At 43.0% G+C, this 22,300-nt stretch overlaps 1 protein-coding gene across 4 annotated transcripts in view; it reads left to right on the top strand.

The window, feature by feature from the left end:
• Positions 1-22,300, top strand: part of LOC138960402 (obscurin-like) — a 228,546-nt gene that overhangs the window by 86,881 nt on the left and 119,365 nt on the right. For all 4 annotated transcript variants that reach the window (XM_070332306.1, XM_070332305.1, XM_070332307.1 and 1 more), the window contains 8 exons: positions 547-717; positions 1,190-1,259; positions 2,496-2,588; positions 4,836-5,096; positions 5,592-5,744; positions 15,318-15,477; positions 16,340-16,498; positions 18,345-18,464. In XM_070332306.1, coding sequence (XP_070188407.1) covers positions 547-717; positions 1,190-1,259; positions 2,496-2,588; positions 4,836-5,096; positions 5,592-5,744; positions 15,318-15,477; positions 16,340-16,498; positions 18,345-18,464 — 1,187 coding nt within the window. The remainder of the gene's footprint in view (positions 1-546; positions 718-1,189; positions 1,260-2,495; positions 2,589-4,835; positions 5,097-5,591; positions 5,745-15,317; positions 15,478-16,339; positions 16,499-18,344; positions 18,465-22,300) is intronic.

The following is a 22,300-nucleotide window of genomic DNA, read 5'->3' as shown; positions in this document are numbered from 1 at the left end:
TACCCCTACAATTGATATTTATGTGTGTGTTCATTTTGTGGAGGACACTTTGTTTTTCCTTTATTTTTGGAACGAGTGTCATGTTTGGCGTGGAGCTGTTCTTTGCATGCCCCAGCATCTATATTTTATATATCAAATGTTTGAATCAGAAGTCGATGAACTAATATAGCAACATTCTCATACTAATAACATTATCTTGGACAAGCCCTGTTCTGTGATTTTCAACCAATATATTTTCACCCCAACATATTTTCTTGATACTGTGACTGTGATCTTCACTGGTTATTTTACGCCCTTATCTCACAACTGAATGTTTTACCAAAATACTTGTCTTAAATGTTACCCCCAAACTCCACACCAATACAGTCGTTTGTACCCAACATTCTTCCTCGTTTGGTTTTTACCAGTAGAAAAGTTGACAATCTTCAGCCCACAACGAGACCAGCACACTAGTCTCAAAACAGATCAGTGCACTAGCATACCACACAGGGTAAGTCAATGGAGCAAGAATTCCCTTCACATTGGTTGTTGTCTCCCTTTGAGCAGATATGCAGTGACAGAGTTGGTGGAGAGCGAGAGAGAGTATACCCGCGACCTGAAGAAGGTGATCGACTCGTACTACAAGCGTCTGAGTCGTCGCTCCACCCCGTCCGTTCTCAAGGACAAGCGTGACCTCATTTTCTCCAATCTCAATGACATCATGGACTTTCATACTGAGTAAGTCATATGGGTATGGTGATTTTAAAAAAAATGGGGGGGGGGGGGGGGGGTATGAAATACAGTATTTGTGTGGACAAAGCTTGTGTGTTTTGTGTGACTTCTGTGACCAGTGTGACCACAGATAGAGGAGACTTGGGCAGACTAGGTCAGTTGGGGTTCCTTTTTCTAGATCTGAACACAGTGACTGCCCGCTGCCTCAATCTCATGTAAAATGTGATGTGCATGTTTTTATCGTGACATCATTTATGCTAAGTTGGACAATAAATTTGTTGCAGTTTGTTTTATAGTTTATAAGGAATAAATCACTAACGGTTCGTTTTCACCAATGTGAAAGTATTTGATGACAGTTGTCACTTTTTAAATGTTGAAACGTTGCCTACCACAGGTACTTTTTGTGTTCCTCTTTTTCTTGATTTGCTTCCGTTTTTGACAGGCATCCTTTTTTTCATCTTGAATTTTGTGTCTCTAGTGTGTTTTTGAAAATACTGGAGGCATCAGTGGCCAACCCTGGAACCATCGGTGATGCTTTTCTTGTAAAGGTGGGTGCTCTGTTTCTTGTAAAGGTGGGTGCTCTGTTTCTTGTAAAGGTGGGTGCTCTGTTTCTTGTAAAGGTGGGTGCTCTGTTTCTTGTAAAGGTGGGTGCTCTGTTTCTTGTAAAGGTGGGTGCTCTGTTTCTTGTTTGAACAGTTTGCATTGAAAATGAATTTGAAATGAGTCAACAATGAATATGATTTGAATATACAAGATCGCTGTCATGTCATATTGGCAGTTATAAAAAGAATCACATAATAACAGCAGTGACAGGGATAATTATAACATGGAGCAACACCTGGAAAGAAAAGTAACTGTACACTTTATCAGGACTATGTTTTCCTAGCTTCTAAAATAATACATCACTTGTTTTGCACAGCTTACAGATGAAACATTAAAAGTATCAAAATACACAAGCTTGATTTACCCTTTCACTGGCTGGCCGAGTGGTAACGACTGGGTGGCCGAGTGGACTGGGTGGCCGAGTGGTAACGACTGGGTGGCCGAGTGGTAACGCACTTGCGCTCGGAAGCGAGAGGTTGCGAGTTCGACCCTGGGTCAGGGCGTTAGCAATTTTCTCCCCCCTTTCCTAACCTAGGTGGTGGGTTCAAGTGCTAGTCTTTCGGATGAGACGAAAAACCGAGGTCCCTCTGTTGTACACTACATTGGGGTGTTGCACATTAAAGATCCCACGACGATTGACAAAAGGGTCTTTCCTGGCAAAATTGTATAGGCATAGATAAAAATGTCCACCAAAATACCCGTGTGACTTGGAATAATAGGCCGTGAAAAGTAGGATATGCGCCGAAATGGCTGCGATCTGCTGGCCGATGTGAATGCGTGATGTATTGTGTAAAAAAAATTCCATCTCACACGGCATAAATAAATCCCTGCGCCTTGAATATGTGCGCCGATATAAATTGCATACAAAAAAAAAATATTAAAAAAAAAATCCCTGCGCTTAGAACTGTACCCACGGAATACGCGCGATATAAGCCTCATATTGATTGATTCACTGCCTGTAGTGCGTTAGGGGGGCGTCCTGGGTAATTTGCTTTTACGGGCAAAAACTGTTTAACCAAGAACAACAGAAGAAAAGAGAAAAAAACAGGATGTGCGTGTGTAGTGCATACATGTTCACATCAGTGACACACTAAATTCAGCGAACAGGTTTATGATTTTTCTTAGAATCATTTAAACCCTATTTTCTTCCTGAATCCAAACTGGTATGCTATATTTTTCAGGAAAAGAAGTTCAACATGTACGTTTCCTACTGGCTGGACCAGCTGTCGACAAAAGTCTTTGTAGAGACCGAGGAAGCTCAAGAGTTCCTCCGAGTAAGTATGTATAGCTTGTAACACACAAGTTTCTAAACAAGAAGATGACTGTGGGGGAAAACAGAGTTTCAAAACAAGAAGATGACTGTGGGTGAAAACAGAGTTTCTAAACAAGAAGATGACTGTGGGTGAAAACAGAGTTTCTAAACAAGAAGATGACTGTGCATATATAAATAACTTTACATTAACAGCACAATACTACTAGTTATCTATATTCTTATACACAGTTCAATTTTACTAGAAATTTCGAACTCGAGCTTGGTTCTGAAATAAGATCTTCATGATAGTTTTTGGATTTCCGTACTTAAACTGGCTTATGCACATTTTCGATATCAATATAAGGTGATTAATTATGAAGGTTTTCTCTCTGGGGATATCACGTGTGAAATACCCAAAAAGAGCCTCTTCGCAGCTTAACTTTATATTTTTGCCTGTACATTTAAATATGTACCCTTGACATTCCTGCCATATGGGTTGCACTGCTCTACACTGCCAAAAAAAGTGCTCGATGAAGTCGGTTTCGTTACAATACTGACAAAGATTTGTTTGACGAATTCCCATCTTATGTAGCAAAATATTGGTGGGATATATATTGTGTAAAATTGTCCAATGCAATAGACGAAGACGGGTTTCTGTCGAGCATTCGTTAGCTAATTTCCAGTGTTTATCTTCTAATGTAATATTTAATTTGTTCGACCAAAATCCAGCTGAGCTTGGCTCCTTTATCTCATAATTTAACATCTTTAGGCGAATTTGGCGTGGAGATAATTGTATAAATGGCATATGATCAGAACGGGCCTGACCCGTATCACGCAATAATAGAGCTTTAATGGCAGTCTGTATTGCATTATATTCAAATAGGCGAGACTGTTTATATCCAGTTCGTTAGGGTTAGGGTTTAGGGTTAGGGTTAGGGTGAAAACTAGTACTGTAATTGGTAATTTGTAAATTCTCGCCTTTGTCTATCGAGCGTTGGATTAATTAACCTGTTATGTATTGTCCCGCTGAAAATGTATTATATAACAGAATTATGGGAACAACAACAACAACACACACACACACACACACACACGCACACACACACACACACACACGCACATACACGCAGACATTAGTTAAATTGTTGTTGAATTAAAAAGTAATCTAATGGAAATGTAACCTGTAATGTAAAAGAAAACAAAATTAAAATTTCATTAAAAAAAAAGACCAATGAAGAAGGATATGCTCACCGCCCAAAAAGAAAGAGAAAAAAAAAAAAAAAAAAAAAAAAGACGAAAGAGGCAAAAAAGATGGGTTGAACTTGAAGCAGCCTTGCATGCAACTGAGGTCGAAAAAAAAGGAAAAAAAAAGAAGATGACTGTGGGTGAAAACAGAGTTTCTAAACAAGAAGATGACTGTGGGTGAAAACAGAGTTTCTAAACAAGAAGATGACTGTGGGTGAAAACAGAGTTTCTAAACAAGAAGATGACTGTGGGTGAAAACAGCTGAAAAACAAAAGAAATCAGTACTCACCAACACAAGGACGGCACAGATACAGTCTCTCACCAACACAAGGACGGCACAGATACAGTCACTCACCAACACAAGGACGGCACAGACAAAGTCACTCACCAACACAAAGACGGCACAGACAAAGTCACTCACCAACACAAGGACGGCACAGACAAAGTCACTCACCAACACAAAGACGGCACAGACAAAGTCACTCACCAACACAAAGACGGCACAGACAAAGTCACTCACCAACACAAAGACGGCACAGACAAAGTCACTCACCAACACAAGGACGGCACAGACAAAGTCACTCACCAACACTAAGACGGCACAGACAAAGTCACTCACCAACACTAAGACGGCACAGACAAAGTCACTCACCAACACAAGGACGGCACAGACAAAGTCCAATTTTGGCCTATGAACACTGTTTTGCTTTTTTCCCGCAAAACGTACAAACAATGTCTGATGAGAACAGAAACTTGGAAAAAACAAAAACATTAAAGCGCAACTTGTTTGGGTTACCGAACTCAAAATCTGTTCAAAAGAGAGAGTTCTCAAATAACTTATATATGATAAGTCAGTGATACCCAAAAGATCTGGAACGTGTGCAGTTTGCTGCATTGTCAGAAAATACCTAAACACGACAACAATAAAAACCAAACAAACAAGCATTCTTGTATTTCTCCCCAAATAAATCATTCAATTTCTCACTTTCATCACACACGCCTTCTCCTCTTGACCTGCTTGCAGGAGTACAGCCGCTCCATCGGCGACTCTGAGCTGACCTTCCCCAGGCTGCTGGAGTGCCCCATCTCTCGCCTCATGTCCTACCAGACACTGCTGAAGGACATCCTGCGCTACACGTCCAGGGCGGGCGACGACTGCACGTCCCTGGAGAGAGCCATTGCCATGCTGGCCAGCATCGAGCTGCAGGTCAAGCACACACAGCTCCTGCACAACATCGAGGGTCTCCCTGGTGACGCCAGCAGTCTCGGACAACTCATCAGACATGTGAGGACAATGAGAAGGAAATGTTATGCATGTAAAGATTAGGCCAGAATGAGCAGAAAACAGGTCATTGGACTGAAATCCAAAATCAAAGAGCCTGCCAATGTTCCACAACAAACACGGTATGATTTGACAAACAGTCTCAAAAACGATTGGTTATTTTCAGAATCATTGGTTCAGTCTTTTTGCATGTGTCACTTGACCGACTCCCATCTGGACTGACTGGTTGTTTCACAATCTAATACATCAGTTGCCGACGATTGATCCCTGGACCATTGTCTCCGTGTGTATTTTAGCTGAGGTGTTCAGTGAAGGTAGAAACTGTGCTAGCTCATCAGATACGTAGAGCTGTGCCGGATTCTCAGTAGATGGGCCTGCATGGGAACATTTCAATAAGCTAGATGTCGAGCTATTCATGTTGCAGAACAGCTGTTCCGGGCCAAGGTACTGACTACTGTGGCAATTACTAATTTTGATTTGTTCACTGATTGGTGGCAGGATGACGTGATCCTGTGGGACAGTGACACCAGCACAACGCGAGGCAAGGAGCGCCACGTCTTCCTCTTCAAGGACAAGGTGGTCATCACCAAGAGGAAGAAGGGGGACTCTCCCGCTGACCAGCCTTCGTTTGTCTTCAAGGCTGTTGTGGAGGTGAGCGCTTTCAGTGGTTTCATTGTTGTCTGCTTTGAGTGCTTTAACTCTTGTCTGCCTTGAGTGCTTTAACTCTTGTCTGCCTTGAGTGCTTTAACTCGTGTCTGCCTTGAGTGCTTTAACTCTTGTCTGCTTTGAGTGCTTTAACTCTTGTCTGCTTTGAGTGCTTTAACTCTTGTCTGCTTTGAGTGCTTTAACTCTTGTCTGCTTTGAGTGCTTTAACTCTTGTCTGCCTTGAGTGCTTTAACTCTTGTCTGCTTTGAGTGCTTTAACTCTTGTCTGCCTTGAGTGCTTTAACTCGTGTCTGCCTTGAGTGCTTTAACTCTTGTCTGCCTTGAGTGCTTTAACTCTTGTCTGCCTTGAGTGCTTTAACTCTTGTCTGCTTTGAGTGCTTTAACTCTTGTCTGCTTTGAGTGCTTTAACTCTTGTCTGCTTTGAGTGCTTTAACTCTTGTCTGCTTTGAGTGCTTTAACTCTTGTCTGCCTTGAGTGCTTTAACTCTTGTCTGCCTTGAGTGCTTTAACTCTTGTCTGCTTTGAGTGCTTTAACTCTTGTCTGCTTTGAGTGCTTTAACTCTTGTCTGCTTTGAGTGCTTTAACTCTTGTCTGCTTTGAGTGCTTTAACTCTTGTCTGCCTTGAGTGCTTTAACTCTTGTCTGCTTTGAGTGCTTTAACTCTTGTCTGCCTTGAGTGCTTTAACTCGTGTCTGCCTTGAGTGCTTTAACTCTTGTCTGCCTTGAGTGCTTTAACTCTTGTCTGCCTTGAGTGCTTTAACTCTTGTCTGCTTTGAGTGCTTTAACTCTTGTCTGCTTTGAGTGCTTTAACTCTTGTCTGCCTTGAGTGCTTTAACTCTTGTCTGCTTTGAGTGCTTTAACTCTTGTCTGCTTTGAGTGCTTTAACTCTTGTCTGCTTTGAGTGCTTTAACTCTTGTCTGCTTTGAGTGCTTCAACTCTTGTCTGCTTTGAGTGCTTTAACTCTTGTCTGCTTTGAGTGCTTTAACTCTTGTCTGCTTTGAGTGCTTTAACTCTTGTCTGCTTTGAGTGCTTTAACTCTTGTCTGCTTTGAGTGCTTTAACTCTTGTCTGCTTTGAGTGCTTTAACTCTTGTCTGCTTTGAGTGCTTCAACTCTTGTCTGCTTTGAGTGCTTTAACTCTTGTCTGCCTTGAGTGCTTTAACTCTTGTCTGCTTTGAGTGCTTTAACTCTTGTCTGCTTTGAGTGCTTTAACTCTTGTCTGCTTTGAGTGCTTTAACTCTTGTCTGCTTTGAGTGCTTCAACTCTTGTCTGCTTTGAGTGCTTCAACTCTTGTCTGCTTTGAGTGCTTCAACTCTTGTCTGCTTTGAGTGCTTTAACTCTTGTCTGCTTTGAGTGCTTTAACTCTTGTCTGCCTTGAGTGCTTTAACTCTTGTCTGCTTTGAGTGCTTTAACTCTTGTCTGCTTTGAGTGCTTTAACTCTTGTCTGCTTTGAGTGCTTCAACTCTTGTCTGCTTTGAGTGCTTCAACTCTTGTCTGCTTTGAGTGCTTTAACTCTTGTCTGCTTTGAGTGCTTTAACTCTTGTCTGCCTTGAGTGCTTTAACTCTTGTCTGCTTTGAGTGCTTTAACTCTTGTCTGCTTTGAGTGCTTTAACTCTTGTCTGCTTTGAGTGCTTTAACTCTTGTCTGCCTTGAGTGCTTCAACTCTTGTCTGTCTGCCGGCCACCTGCGTGTGTGTCTGTTTGTTTCGCGGTTTGTCTGTCCATCTGCCTGTCTTTATCTGATTACATTTTGAGTGTTTTTGATCTTGTGTGTGTATGTGTGTGTGTCGCTCTCTCTGTCTCTCGCTCTCTATCTCTCGCTCTCTATCTCAGTCTCTCTATCTCAGTCTCTCTCTGTCTCTGTGATCTCTCTCTCTCTCTCTCTGGCATGTATGCTATGAACATTTTTTTTCTCTTTGTCTGATTTAATAACCATGTTTTTATGGGGTTTTTTTGCTTCTTCTCCTGCTTTTATATTATGCACTGCTTAATTAATTCCCTCTTGGGCGAGGGCTGGATGAAAAAAGATCTTTGCTGTATCTACTCCATTACCCTCGAAAAATAAAGTTGGTTCGTTCGTTCGTTCGTTCGTTCTCTCTCTCTCTCTCTCTCTCTCTCTCTCTCTCTCTCTCTCTCTCTCTCTCTCTCTCTCTCTCTCTCTCTCTCTCTCTCTCTCTCTCTCTCTCTCTCTCTCTCTCTCTCTCTCTCTCTCTCTCTCTCTCAGTATGTGTATGTATGTGTCTGTGTCTCAGTATCTATCCGTCTACCAGCCTGTCTGTCTGTTTGTCTGTCTGCTACCTTCATCATATCCTCAGTCCTCCCTGATACTGATTAAAGTCCCAATGTGTCTGCAGTTCTCTTTGGCAAGTCTACTTTGTGAGAAAAATGTTTGGTGTACTCTGTTTTCACTATTTCGGTTTGGTTTGGCCACATTCATAGAAGCTGCATTTATTCAGGTTTTGGCATGCGTTTTTGTGAGTCTTTTGATCTGTTTTTCACAACTCAGTTTCAGATATCATAGACGAATAGGCCTATTCGATATGTGAACAAAGTTATCAACCGAGGCTGCCTGTCTGTCTGTCTGTCGGTCGGTCTATCTGTCTGTCGGTCTAGCTATCTGTCTGTCCACTGGTCTCAGCGTCTGTCCATCCGCCTGTCCGGTATTGTTTCCTCGATAGAGAGATGTGGAAAAGTTGCTGGTTTGTTGGGTGTTACTAATGGTGTTACTAATGGTGTTACTAATGGGCCACAATAACAAAACAGTAACCGGGAAATGAGACAAAGGTCAGCGAGGTCTGAGGACTGCCACAAGACTAATCATGGCACTTACATAAGTCGTTACCCTTCAACCATAACGCCCTTGGCACCCCCCCCCCCTCCCCGGCCCAAACATCCCCCCCCCCCTCCCCGGCCCGAACACCCCCCCCCCCCTTTCCCGGCCTCGTATCGGCAGCATGCAAACCAGGTGTTCGTTGCTGCCGGTCTCCTCACTCCTGTATCAGGTCAACTCTGCGCTTACATACAGCCCAACGGCTTCATCAGTCAGTCCTACAGCCCAACGGCTTCATCAGTCAGTCACTCTCTGTGTGCCTCAGTTCTATATAGCCTACAGTGGAACCTTCCTTTATGTGCCTCAGTTCTATATAGCCTACAGTGGAACCTTCCTTTATGTGCCTCAGTTCTATATAGCCTACAGTGGAACCTTCCCTTTATGTGCCTCAGTTCTATATAGCCTACAGTGGAACCTTCCTTTATGTGCCTCAGTTCTATATAGCCTACAGTGGAACCTTCCCTTTATGTGCCTCAGTTCTATATAGCCTACAGTGGAACCTTCCCTTTATGTGCCTCAGTTCTATATAGCCTACAGTGGAACCTTCCTTTATGTGCCTCAGTTCTATATAGCCTACAGTGGAACCTTCCTTTATGTGCCTCAGTTCTATATAGCCTACAGTGGAACCTTCCTTTATGTGCCTCAGTTCTATATAGCCTACAGTGGAACCTTCCTTTATGTGCCTCAGTTCTATATAGCCTACAGTGGAACCTTCCTTTATGTGCCTCAGTTCTATATAGCCTACAGTGGAACCTTCCCTTTATGTGCCTCAGTTCTATATAGCCTACAGTGGAACCTTCCCTTTATGTGCCTCAGTTCTATATAGCCTACAGTGGAACCTTCCCTTTATGTGCCTCAGTTCTATATAGCCTACAGTGGAACCTTCCCTTTATGTGCCTCAGTTCTATATAGCCTACAGTGGAACCTCCCTTTATGTGCCTCAGTTCTATATAGCCTACAGTGGAACCTTCCCTTTATGTGCCTCAGTTCTATATAGCCTACAGTGGAACCTTCCCTTTATGTGCCTCAGTTCTATATAGCCTACAGTGGAACCTTCCTTTATGTGCCTCAGTTCTATATAGCCTACAGTGGAACCTTCCCTTTATGTGCCTCAGTTCTATATAGCCTACAGTGGAACCTTCCCTTTATGTGCCTCAGTTCTATATAGCCTACAGTGGAACCTCCTTATAAGACCCCCCACTTTAAAACTCTCTCCCTTAGAGACTCTCTTTTCTCACAATTTCTGTTCATAGCCTTTGTAAATTTACCTCTATTTCAAGTTAAGACTCTCTTCTTTTTAAGAACGGATTATCTTAGATTTCTGGAGGTCTTATATTGATTGATTGATTATATTATTATGAGGGGGGTTCCCCTGTACATCAGTCCGCGGTGTGTCTACAGTGCACGTAATTACACACTACACGTGATTACACACTACACGTAATTACACACTACACCTTATTACACACTACACGTGATTACACACTACATGCACACAGTATCGCAGTGTGTCTACAGTGCACGTAATTACACACTACACGTGATTACACACTACACGTGATTACACACTACACGTAATTACACACTACACATAATTACACACTACATGCACGCAGGTCCGCGGTGTGTCTACAGTGCATGTAATTACACACTACATGCACACAGGTCCGCGGTGTGTCTACAGTGCACGTAATTACACACTACATGCACACAGGTCCGCGGTGTGTCTACAGTGCACGTAATTACACACTACATGCACACAGGTCCGCGGTGTGTCTACAGTGCATGTAATTACACACTACATGCATACAGGTCCGCGGTGTGTCTACAGTGCACGTAATTACACACTACATGCACACAGGTCCGCAGTGTGTCTACAGTGCACGTAATTACACACTACATGCACACAGGTCCGCGGTGTGTCTACAGTGCACGTAATTACACACTACATGCACACAGGTCCGCGGTGTGTCTACAGTGCACGTAATTACACACTACATGCACACAGGTCCGCGGTGTGTCTACAGTGCATGTAATTACACACTACATGCACACAGGTCCGCGGTGTGTCTACAGTGCACGTAATTACACACTACATGCACACAGGTCCGCGGTGTGTCTACAGTGCATGTAATTACACACTACATGCACACAGGTCCGCGGTGTGTCTACAGTGCACGTAATTACACACTACATGCATACAGATCCGCGGTGTGTCTACAGTGCACGTAATTACACACTACATGCACACAGGTCCGCAGTGTGTCTACAGTGCACGTAATTACACACTACATGCACACAGGTCCAGGAACCAGCCTTGAGCAGCAGCAGGTATAAACAGTAGACTTAGTTACTGAGAAGTCAGTAGTTGTCGGGTGTGTACAGTTACAGGTACGAGATGCCAGGTACGAGAGGCAGACATACACACACACGTGGCGTACACAGCGTTAGACAATGCCCCCTCAGCTATGCTTACGCTATGCATGCTGTGCGCTTGCTCCCTGCCCTGTGAATCGCTTTTACCCCTCAAGAGTGCGAGGCCTGAGTTCAGCAGCTCTCACGGTCATTGTGGAAGTTGGATTCAAGTTTACGCGAGGAGGTTTTCGCTTGAAAGTTTGTCCTTTAAAAGTCGAATGGCCCCGGGATCATTAAGAAGATTAGTGGACGCACAAAAGTGGGGAAGGAGCACATACTATACATTTTCATTAGAACTGTCCGCTGCCAGATAGCTCACGATCATTAGAACTGTCCGCTGCCAGATAGCTCACGATCATTAGAACTGTCCGCTGCCAGATAGCTCACGAGGTAGCCTAACCTTGTAGCGTATGAATGCATCATCCGTACAATATACAGTAGTGCGAAAAAATGCAGACACAAAATATTCCTTTCAGTGATCCAAGGCTGTACGTATTTGGGTGGGAGTATCAGATCGGTTGGAAAAACATTACAAAAATACTCTAGTGTTACAGAAGTTTGCTGTCAATGCCAGTACATTACTGAGTTGGCCTGCATGCCGGCTGTCACTAAACTCCCTAGCACCAGGGATGTTGACCTGGCTATTACAGTTTGGGGGTGAATAAACTGTCACCCTGTACGCTGATCTTATGTAATCAGTTTTGGATAACTCTATACATGCTGAAAACACCATGCACATGTTAGTCATGTTTAGGCATATCTTTTGAACATTTTGAGGAAAACGCCGCCCACATAAACCCTCCCGCCCCCAAAATCTCAGTGCACTTTTGACCAACCTGAACCTCAGGAAAACGAGACAAAAAAGACAACAGAGGATGTTCAGGGGAAAAGGTCCTAGTGGCATCACGTGCGGTGTGACTTGTTATGGGGGCGAGGACGCCCCCATTCTATACGGATAGTTTCGAGGTTGACCATGGGCAGCGCCATTTTGTTGTGAAATACGTCATCAGTTTGTGTACACAGGAAGTTGTGACATCCGTCACCCTATGGGAGGGGTGGAGGCAACATTGTTCATCTGTAGAAAGTTGTGAAATCCGTCACCCTATGGGAGGAGTAAAGTCAAAATTGGTGAGTCATCACAGAGTTTGTGTAACACAGGAAGTTGTGAAATACGTCACCCTATGGGAGGGGTGACGGCAAAATCGCAAAAACATGATAGGTCGCATTGTGCAGGGTCAACTGCAACAAACTCAAACCGAGCCATTCATACCTACTTGTATTTGAGCGACTTATATACCGACATTTTTATTTCTTATTTTCAGCACAGGTGTAGGAAAAATCATGAACCAAAATGTTATTTATTTTCTAATTTAACATTGTTTTTACAAATATGACCATGGTCTTTTAAACATACAGTGACATTAAACATTGTTATGTTAAAAAAAAAGAAAAAAGAAAAAAAGCTTTTGTGCACAAATCAGAAAATACATTGTACATTTTACCTACAGGCCAAACCGTGAGTGTCTGTGGCAAAGCCCGACCCAGGAAATTGCACTGATTTTATATTTAGATCAGAGGGAAATTGTCAAGAACAGGCGCTTGCATTTGGATGTGTCCAATGATAGTAGGTTTGGTTGTGATCAATCAGAATAATGTAGGAATAAAAATGTATGACAGTTTAGTATGATGACATGTAATTCACATATGCTGAAATATGATATTATACATCATGTAATATTATTATGGCTGTTGCCATGACCATGAAACCCAACAAAGGTTTAATGTAATGTAATTCAAAATACCAAAACCGAGCACCTATTAATCTCGTCTTTGCGCGTGAAGATTGAGGCCGTCTGCCAGTAGCGGTTAGGTCATACAGTGAAACCCCTCTCTAGCGACCTTTAAAATGTTGACAAAAATCGGTCCTTATGGAGGGGGGTCCTTACAGAGGGAGGGGGGCGGAGTCAGGGGGCCACAAAGAAAGTCAGATTTTCTTAAAAAAAGAAAACAGAGAAGTTTGAGTTGCTGACGACCGTTCCCTCTGAAAGCAAACTGCTTCGATTTCATGTTTGTCCTTGGTGTCCACCAGTTCTGGTGCATGTACTACCCTGGCCAAGTTTCCTCTCAAGACATCAAAGAGACCGCCTCTGGGCGAACCACCTCTCATAGCTAAAACTGGGTCAATGACCCCTGGGAAGAAGGTCAGTGTCTATAAAATTTTACTCCTGGGCCTGCGGCCAGGGGGGGGGGGAAGTATACCGGTACCATTTGAGAATCAGACCAAATGAGAATTGAACCATTTGAGAACATCCTTTTTTTTCAATCACTACATCGAAGGCCTGCGGCCCGGGGTTCACATGGGTTGGTTTGTTTGTTTGTTTCAAACCCACACCCATATACACACATTTCCCATTTAAACCATTTGTCGGCCCCCTGTCGATATTTATCGACTAAGTTCCTTGTACTCTCTGAGATGCATGTACCCCCTACCTGGTGGTCTGTACAGTCACACCTTTGCAGTACCTGGCTCCCTCTTACTGTACTAGCTGGGTGTCAAGTTTGGCACGGTTGCACGAGGCTACTGTAGGGTTGTCAAGCGGAAGGCAATACAAGTCCTTGCACTGGCGACTGCATGGGCCCCACAAACACAACAAGAGGGGATGCTTAGAGCTCCTGGTTCTGCTATATACACAGTACAGCGCTCTCAGTGGAGGCGGAGTGCATGCTGGTTTTCTGGGGACTGGACTGACAGCTTTGTTGCCCGGCTCCTCTTCTTTCAGTGTGTCTTGTCATCGTCTGTGTGGATTATATATATATGGTGACTGTTCTTTTGTAGACGGATGGATTTAATTTTCTCGTCGAGTGTGTGCGGCTGTCTCTGTGCTGGAGGGAAGTCACCTGTGACCAGGGCTGTCTGGAAAAAGGATCTTTTCCATGCTGGCTCCTGTGATTTATTTCCTGTGGATTATACTTTGTGCACCTGGATGCCGGTTGTACCGGCGGTAACGAAGTGTTGAAGTAAGCTGTGTGCCCGTGTATCATACGGGAGGTGTAGTACGAGAGGTAGGTAAACTGATGATAGAGCACTCATTTGTAGCCGCTTTTGATGGCCTTGCCGCTAAGTCATGCAGTCTCGGAGTTTTGTGTGCCACCGCTTGCCTTGATTAGTTGACTGTTTTTACAGTGGTTATTCAGTGTCCGTGTTGATGTCATGACAGAGCCTTGAACCTGACTATCTTTGCAGTGGTTATTCAGTGTCCGTTTTGATGTCATGACAGAGCCTTGAATCTGACTATCTTTACAGTGGTTATTCAGTGTCCGTGTTGATGTCATGACAGAGCCTTGATTAGTTGACTATCTTTACAGTGGTTATTCAGTGTCCGTTTTGATTTCATGACAGAGCCTTGATTAGTTGATTATCTTTACAGTGGTTATTCAGTGTCCGTCAAGTTTTGATGTCATGACAGAGCCCTTGATTAGTTGACTATCTTTACAGTGGTTATTCAGTGTCCGTTTTGATGTCATGACAGAGCCTTGATTAGTTGACTATCTTTACAGTGGTTATTCAGTGTCCGTTTTGATTTCATGACAGAGCCTTGATTAGTTGACTATCTTTACAATGGTTACTGATTCAGCGTCCGTTTTGATGTCATGACAGAGCCTTGATTAGTTGACTATCTTTACAGTGGTTATTCAGTGTCCGTGTTGATGTCATGACAGAGCCTTGATTAGTTGACTATCTTTACAGTGGTTATTCAGTGTCCGTTTTGATTTCATGACAGAGCCTTGATTAGTTGACTATCTTTACAATGGTTACTGATTCAGCGTCCGTTTTGATGTCATGACAGAGCCTTGATTAGTTGACTATCTTTACAGTGGTTATTCAGTGTCCGTTTTGATGTCATGACAGAGCCTTGAACCAGACCATAGACCAAATAATGGTCTATATGATCTGACATATCAAGGGTGTGTTCATCATACGGGCCAGTCTTGATCCTGCTTCTCCTCCTTCTTCATGTTTCCATGTGTGTGGAGCTTAAGTTGTTGCCCACATAGCATGTTACTTACATGACGCGCAGTGCATATTTTTTCCACGCGCAATTTTTCGTGCATAAAATACTGTCGTCAGGTATGAATTGCCAGGATATCTTTAAAAATCTTACTGTGTATGATGCTGTTTTCAGTGGCTGGGTCAATCTGTAAAGTCATCCGAGTCACCAATGCAGCAGCTTTACCGATACCGATGTCATAATGGCCAGTACTTGTGGTTATTCGGCCTCCCCACAGTGAAGGACTTCTCTCTCTTATTTTTGTTTCAGCTTGGGAATGTCCAGTTGAACGAGAACGTGACAGAGGACGAGCGCCGCTTTGAACTATGGTTCGCGTCTTCCACCACCGAAAGACACAGCCTGCAGACCGGGAACCTGGCCTCCAAACAGGCGTGGCTCAAAGACACCAGGGAACTCTTGAAGGCACTAGGTCAGTCATTTCAATTGTCTGAACTTTGTGTGTTGAGTTTTGAACTAGTGTTGTGTGTTTGTGGAAATTATGTTTGTTTGTTTGTTGCTTTGCTTTTTGGCGCTGGAATGTTGTTGTTGTTGTTGTTGTGGAATGTTGTTGTTGTTGTTGTTTGTCACTTTTGTTTTTTTTTGTGTGAGAAAAAGAAAGGGCTCTTTACTTCAGCTGGTTCTCTGAGGATCAGAATCTATTCTATACACAAGATGAACCTTATGTACAAATACTGTTTGACAGCACATAAATGCCTCTGGCAGTAGAGTATGAGAGAGAAATTAAAAGCCAAGCTTACCTGTACTCAGATTAGCATCGTCGCTCATACAATTTTTGCTGACTGAGAGATATATACACATTGAACGTATATGGCCTGGACTCAGTGAATTTGTTGCATGCTGGCAAGTTCAAGTTCAAGTTCAAGTTTTATTAGTCCATAACCCATGGGGGCATTTTGAACAATAAATACAATCAATACAATCATGATATATGCTTTTGCTAATCTAGTGAATAAAAAAATAAAAAATTATGAAAAACTGTTACAAATTCTATTAATAAAGTCCAAAATATTCTTTAGCAATTTCTTTTTCTTAGTAGCAAACAACTTTTTAAATTTAAGTGCATTCGGTTTTTTCCAATAGTAAGGTGGTAACAACTCAGCTCTTTCTTCTTTGAAAAAATCACAGACAAATAAATAATGGAATTCATCACCTATGTCTTGTGATACACATTTGGTGCAAGTTCTTTCTGACCTCGGGATGTTAAGATAACGTTCTTTCTGTACAGGCAAATTGTTGTTGAATGTTCTAAACTAAACTGGCTATATGTACAGGCATTGAAGAGACGGACATTATGCCCGAGAAAACGACAGAGTTGAGCAACGCACAGGCCACCCGGGCTGCTGCCACCCAGAAGAAGAAAGCAGCAGAGAAAACCAGCACTGTTTCTGTGGACAGTGGGTCTGAATCTGACCGCACCTTGACCGATGGAGGTGTGTGGTGCAGTCGTGTCGGTTTTTTTGCTGTTTGTCTGTCTGTTTGTTTGTTTGTTTGTTTGTTTGTTTGTCTGTCTGTCTGTTTGTTTGTTTGTTTGTTTGTCTGTTTGTTTGTTTGTTTGTTTGTTTGTTTGTCTGTTTGTTTGTTTGTTTGTTTGTTTGTCTGTTTGTTTGTTTGTTTGTCTGTTTGTTTGTTTGTTTGTTTGTCTGTTTTGTTGATTATATGCTTTCCTCTTTTAATTTTGTTTCTTTGATTAATTAAATGCACAGCTCTAATCGTTATTTTTGCAAAACACCCACCTTATCTTGTGTTTGTGTAACTTATTCAGTATCAGCTTTGATCGTTATTTTTGCAAAACACCCACCTTATCTTGTGTTTGTGTAACTTATACTATTTCAGCTCTCCTCATTGTTTTTGCAAAACGCCCACACTATTTTGTGTTTGTGTTACTTACACTGTATCAGCTGGAAACCAAACAGCAGTACTATTTATGTATACATGTATGCTTTAATTTTCATGTGTCTGTGTAGGTGCCTTTTTCCCAAGAGACCTTTCCTTTAGATTCGCTTTTAATCGCTAGTATGCACTGAGAACTTTTTACAGAGGGTTAGGTATTGAAAAGAGAGGGAAAAGCAAATGTTTGTAGGTTTGTTTGGTCAGTTAAATATGCCAAAACACTTGTTGATTGTAACATCTGTCACAAAAAATTATTTCTTAGTAATATTTTCTTTTTACATTTAGTCAAGTTTTGACTAAATGTTTTAACATAGAGGGGGGAATCGAGACGAGGGTCGTGGTGTATGTGTGTGTGTGTGTCTGTCTGTCTGTCTGTGTGTGTGTGTAGAGCGATTCAGACTAAACTACTGGACCGATCTTTATGAAATTTGACATGAGAGTTCCTGGGTATGATATCCTCAGACGTTTTTTTCATTTTTTTGATAAATGTCTTTGATGACGTCATATCCGGCTTTTCGTGAAAGTTGAGGCGGCACTGTCACGCTCTCATTTTTCAACCAAATTGGTTGAAATTTTGGTCAAGTAATCTCCGACGAAGCCCGAACTTTGGTATTGCATTTTAGCTTCGTGGCTTAAAAATTAATGACTTTGGTCATTAAAAATCTGAAAATTGTAAAAAAAAAATTTTTTTTATAAAACGATCCAAATTTACGTTCATCTTATTCTCCATCATTTTCTGATTCCAAAAACATATAAATATGTTATATTTGGATTAAAAACAAGCTCTGAAAATTAAAAATATAAAAATTATGATCAAAATTAAATTTTCGAAATCAATTTAAAAACACTTTCATCTTATTCCTTGTCGGTTCCTGATTCCAAAAACATATAGATATGATATGTTTGGATTGAAAACACGCTCAGAAAGTTAAAACGAAGAGAGGTACAGAAAAGCGTGCTATCCTTCTCAGCGCAACTACTACCCCGCTCTTCTTGTCAATTTCACTGCCTTTGCCATGAGCGGTGGACAGACGATGCTACGAGTATACGGTCTTGCTGCGTTGCATTGCGTTCAGTTTCATTCTGTGAGTTCGACAGCTACTTGACTAAATGTTGTATTTTCGCCTTACGCGACTTGTTAATTTTCCACCTACAAAAATGATGAACAATTTAAATCAGTGGCAACAAAATAGGATCAGTAAACACTGGCTTTTTCTTGGCATTAATAAATAAAGTCTCTGATTCAGCACACAATGCCGTATAACATTACTGTTCTCTTTGCAGACTATGCCGTATAACATTACTGTTCTCTTTGCAGACTATGCCGTATAACATTACTGTTCTCTTTGCACACAATGCCGTATAACATTACTGTTCTCTTTGCAGACTATGCGTCACTGAGCTCATACGACAGCGACATCAGCAGCTACCACACTGCCAACGAGTTTGAGGACGGCTCATCCCGTCCCGTGTTAAAGAAGAGACCCAAGAAGACAGTCTGCCAAGGTAAGCTAGCTGAAGGCACTGCTATACAGTGGAGTCCGGTCTTCAAGTGTGTGTAATTTGTGCGTACCTTCCACCTGTCTGAGTTTGCCATCTCTTTACCCGAAAAATAACATTTTGCTTGATAAAGGGTCTTGCATGCAAGACAATCTATGTTGTCAGGAAAGGGGGTGGTGGGAGGGGAATACAGTGTGATTGAGATGAGCTTTATGGTGGTGGGAGGGGAATACAGTGTGATTGAGATGAGCTTTATGGTGGTGGGAGGGGAATACAGTGTGATTGAGATGAGCTTTATGGTGGTGGGAGGGGAATACAGTGTGATTGAGATGAGCTTTATGGTGGTGGGAGGGGAATACAGTGTGATTGAGATGAGCTTTATGGTGGTGGGAGGGGAATACAGTGTGATTGAGATGAGCTTTATGGTGGTGGGAGGGGAATACAGTGTGATTGAGATGAGCTTTATGGTGGTGTCAGGGGAATACAGTGTGATTGAGATGAGCTTTATGGTGGTGTCAGGGGAATACAGTGTGATTGAGATGAGCTTTATGGTGGTGGGAGGGGAATACAGTGTGATTGAGATGAGCTTTATGGTGGTGGGAGGGGAATACAGTGTGATTGAGATGAGCTTTATGGTGGTGTCAGGGGAATACAGTGTGATTGAGATGAGCTTTATGGTGGTGTCAGGGGAATACAGTGTGATTGAGATGAGCTTTATGGTGGTGGGAGGGGAATACAGTGTGATTGAGATGAGCTTTATGGTGGTGTCAGGGGAATACAGTGTGATTGAGATGAGCTTTATGGTGGTGTCAGGGGAATACAGTGTGATTGAGATGAGCTTTATGGTGGTGTCAGGGGAATACAGTGTGATTGAGATGAGCTTTATGGTGGTGGGAGGGGAATACAGTGTGATTGAGATGAGCTTTATGGTGGTGGGAGGGGAATACAGTGTGATTGAGATGAGCTTTATGGTGGTGTCAGGGGAATACAGTGTGATTGAGATGAGCTTTATGGTGGTGTCAGGGGAATACAGTGTGATTGAGATGAGCTTTATGGTGGTGGGAGGGGAATACAGTGTGATTGAGATGAGCTTTATGGTGGTGTCAGGGGAATACAGTGTGATTGAGATGAGCTTTATGGTGGTGGGAGGGGAATACAGTGTGATTGAGATGAGCTTTATGGTGGTGTCAGGGGAATACAGTGTGATTGAGATGAGCTTTATGGTGGTGGGAGGGGAATACAGTGTGATTGAGATGAGCTTTATGGTGGTGTCAGGGGAATACAGTGTGATTGAGATGAGCTTTATGGTGGTGGGAGGGGAATACAGTGTGATTGAGATGAGCTTTATGGTGGTGTCAGGGGAATACAGTGTGATTGAGATGAGCTTTATGGTGGTGGGAGGGGAATACAGTGTGATTGAGATGAGCTTTATGGTGGTGGGAGGGGAATACAGTGTGATTGAGATGAGCTTTATGGTGGTGGGAGGGGAATACAGTGTGATTGAGATGAGCTTTATGGTGGTGGGAGGGGAATACAGTGTGATTGAGATGAGCTTTATGGTGGTGGGAGGGGAATACAGTGTGATTGAGATGAGCTTTATGGTGGTGGGAGGGGAATACAGTGTGATTGAGATGAGCTTTATGGTGGTGGGAGGGGAATACAGTGTGATTGAGATGAGCTTTATGGTGGTGGGAGGGGAATACAGTGTGATTGAGATGAGCTTTATGGTGGTGGGAGGGGAATACAGTATGATTGAGATGAGCTTTATGGTGGTGGGAGGGGAATACAGTGTGATTGAGATGAGCTTTATGGTGGTGGGAGGGGAATACAGTGTGATTGAGATGAGCTTTATGGTGGTGTCAGGGGAATACAGTGTGATTGAGATGAGCTTTATGGTGGTGGGAGGGGAATACAGTGTGATTGAGATGAGCTTTATGGTGGTGGGAGGGGAATACAGTGTGATTGAGATGAGCTTTATGGTGCTGACTGTTGGTGTATCCAAGTGGAGAGAAGCTCTTGTCCCAAGTCAACGCTTGGCCACATCTGTGGTGTTGACTGTTGGTGTATTCAAGTGGAGAGAAGCTCTTGTCCCAAGTCAACGCTTGGCCACATCTGTGGTGTTGACTGTTGGTGTATTCAAGTGGAGAGAAGCTCTTGTCCCAAGTCAACGCTTGGCCACATCTGTGGTGTTGACTGTTGGTGTATTCAAGTGGAGAGAAGCTCTTGTCCCAAGTCAACGCTTGGCCACATCTGTGGTGTTGACTGTTGGTGTATTCAAGTGGAGAGAAGCTCTTGTCCCAAGTCAAACTGAGCTTGGCCACATCTGTGGTGCTGTACAATTCAACTCAATAAAACTTTATTGTCTGAGTGTAACAAACAGACATTTTTATTTTGGCTCGTGTATAACATCACATAAAAACAACACTCTCAGAACACATAGGCACATAAAAGTACACATCAATGCACACATAACCCAACCACACATATCCATACCAGCACCCTCACATTCATCCTCCTACGTACTCTCCTTTATCCTCATGATCATATATGCATTATGGTTTATATAATTGCTATTCCACTTCTTTTAAACTCAGAATAGAATTTTTTTTTTAAAGTCTTCTTAAAATCTAATCATTAGGGAGGCAATGAACCCGTCTTCCGAAAAACAAAATAGGCGATATAAAACATCCTCTCTCAGCATGACTATTTACACGGAGAGGAATGGATCCTTGAAAATAAGATTGCATCAGAATGGTACTGTGGTTGTCCATCCTCATTATCGTCTGCAACACTGAGTCAACACAAAATCCAAGGAAGGCTTCTGAGGTACCTCTGACACAAACAGGTTCCTGAAAATAGCCAACATTTGGGTGAAGTACAGATGTACCTGCAATGTGAGGCCCCTCCGTTCAGAGGACACCTACCAAGAGGGGACGACTTTTCTTGTCCCTTAGTCTATAAACTTCACCAAGGTATACCTGTCATGACAGGCCATCGGCAATGCAGGGACACTTTGGGCTGTTCCACAGGGTGTTCCTTCATCGCAGGTACACTGTACCAAAGTTGTTGCACTGATGAAATCTTGTGGCCACGAGTTGTCTGCTCCACCTGCGTAAAGGTCGTGAGCATTTTGTGTGTCTTTTTTGTTGGTGTTTAGTGCTTTATGTTTTAAAGACAAACACCTTTTTACATGTATAGCTCCACATATCTGTCAGTCCAGGTCTAACGTATGTAGGATAACAGGATCCTTTCACCTAGAAACATACCAATAGTGAACAGCCTTGCCCGCCTCCTGTGCAGAGCGGCGAAACATACCAATAGTGAACAGCCTTGCCCGCCTCCTGTGCAGAGCGGCGAAACATACCAATAGTGAACAGCCTTGCCCGCCTCCTGTGCAGAGCGGCGAAACATACCAATAGTGAACAGCCTTGCCCGCCTCCTGTGCAGAGCGGCAAAACATACCAATAGTGAACAGCCTTGCCCGCCTCCTGTGCAGAGCGGTGAAACATACCAATAGTGAACAGCCTTGCCCGCCTCCTGTGCAGAGCGGCAAAACATACCAATAGTGAACAGCCTTGCCCGCCTCCTGTGCAGAGCGGTGAAACATATTAATAGTGAACAGCCTTGCCCGCCTCCTGTGCAGAGCGGTGAAACATACCACTGGTAAACAGCCTTGCCCACCTCCTGTGCAGAGCGGTGAAACATACCAATAGTGAACAGCCTTGCCCGCCTCCTGTGCAGAGCGGTGAAACATACCAATAGTGAACAGCCTTGCCCGCCTCCTGTGCAGAGCAGCGATACATACCAATAGCGAACAGCCTTGCCCGCCTCCTATGCAGAGC

The sequence above is a fragment of the Littorina saxatilis genome, linkage group LG2 (assembly GCF_037325665.1).
Source record: "Littorina saxatilis isolate snail1 linkage group LG2, US_GU_Lsax_2.0, whole genome shotgun sequence".
Lineage (NCBI taxonomy): Eukaryota > Metazoa > Mollusca > Gastropoda > Littorinimorpha > Littorinidae > Littorina > Littorina saxatilis.
The sequence above is the reverse complement of the archived record's forward strand: the minus strand, read 5'-3'. Positions and strand labels throughout refer to the sequence as shown.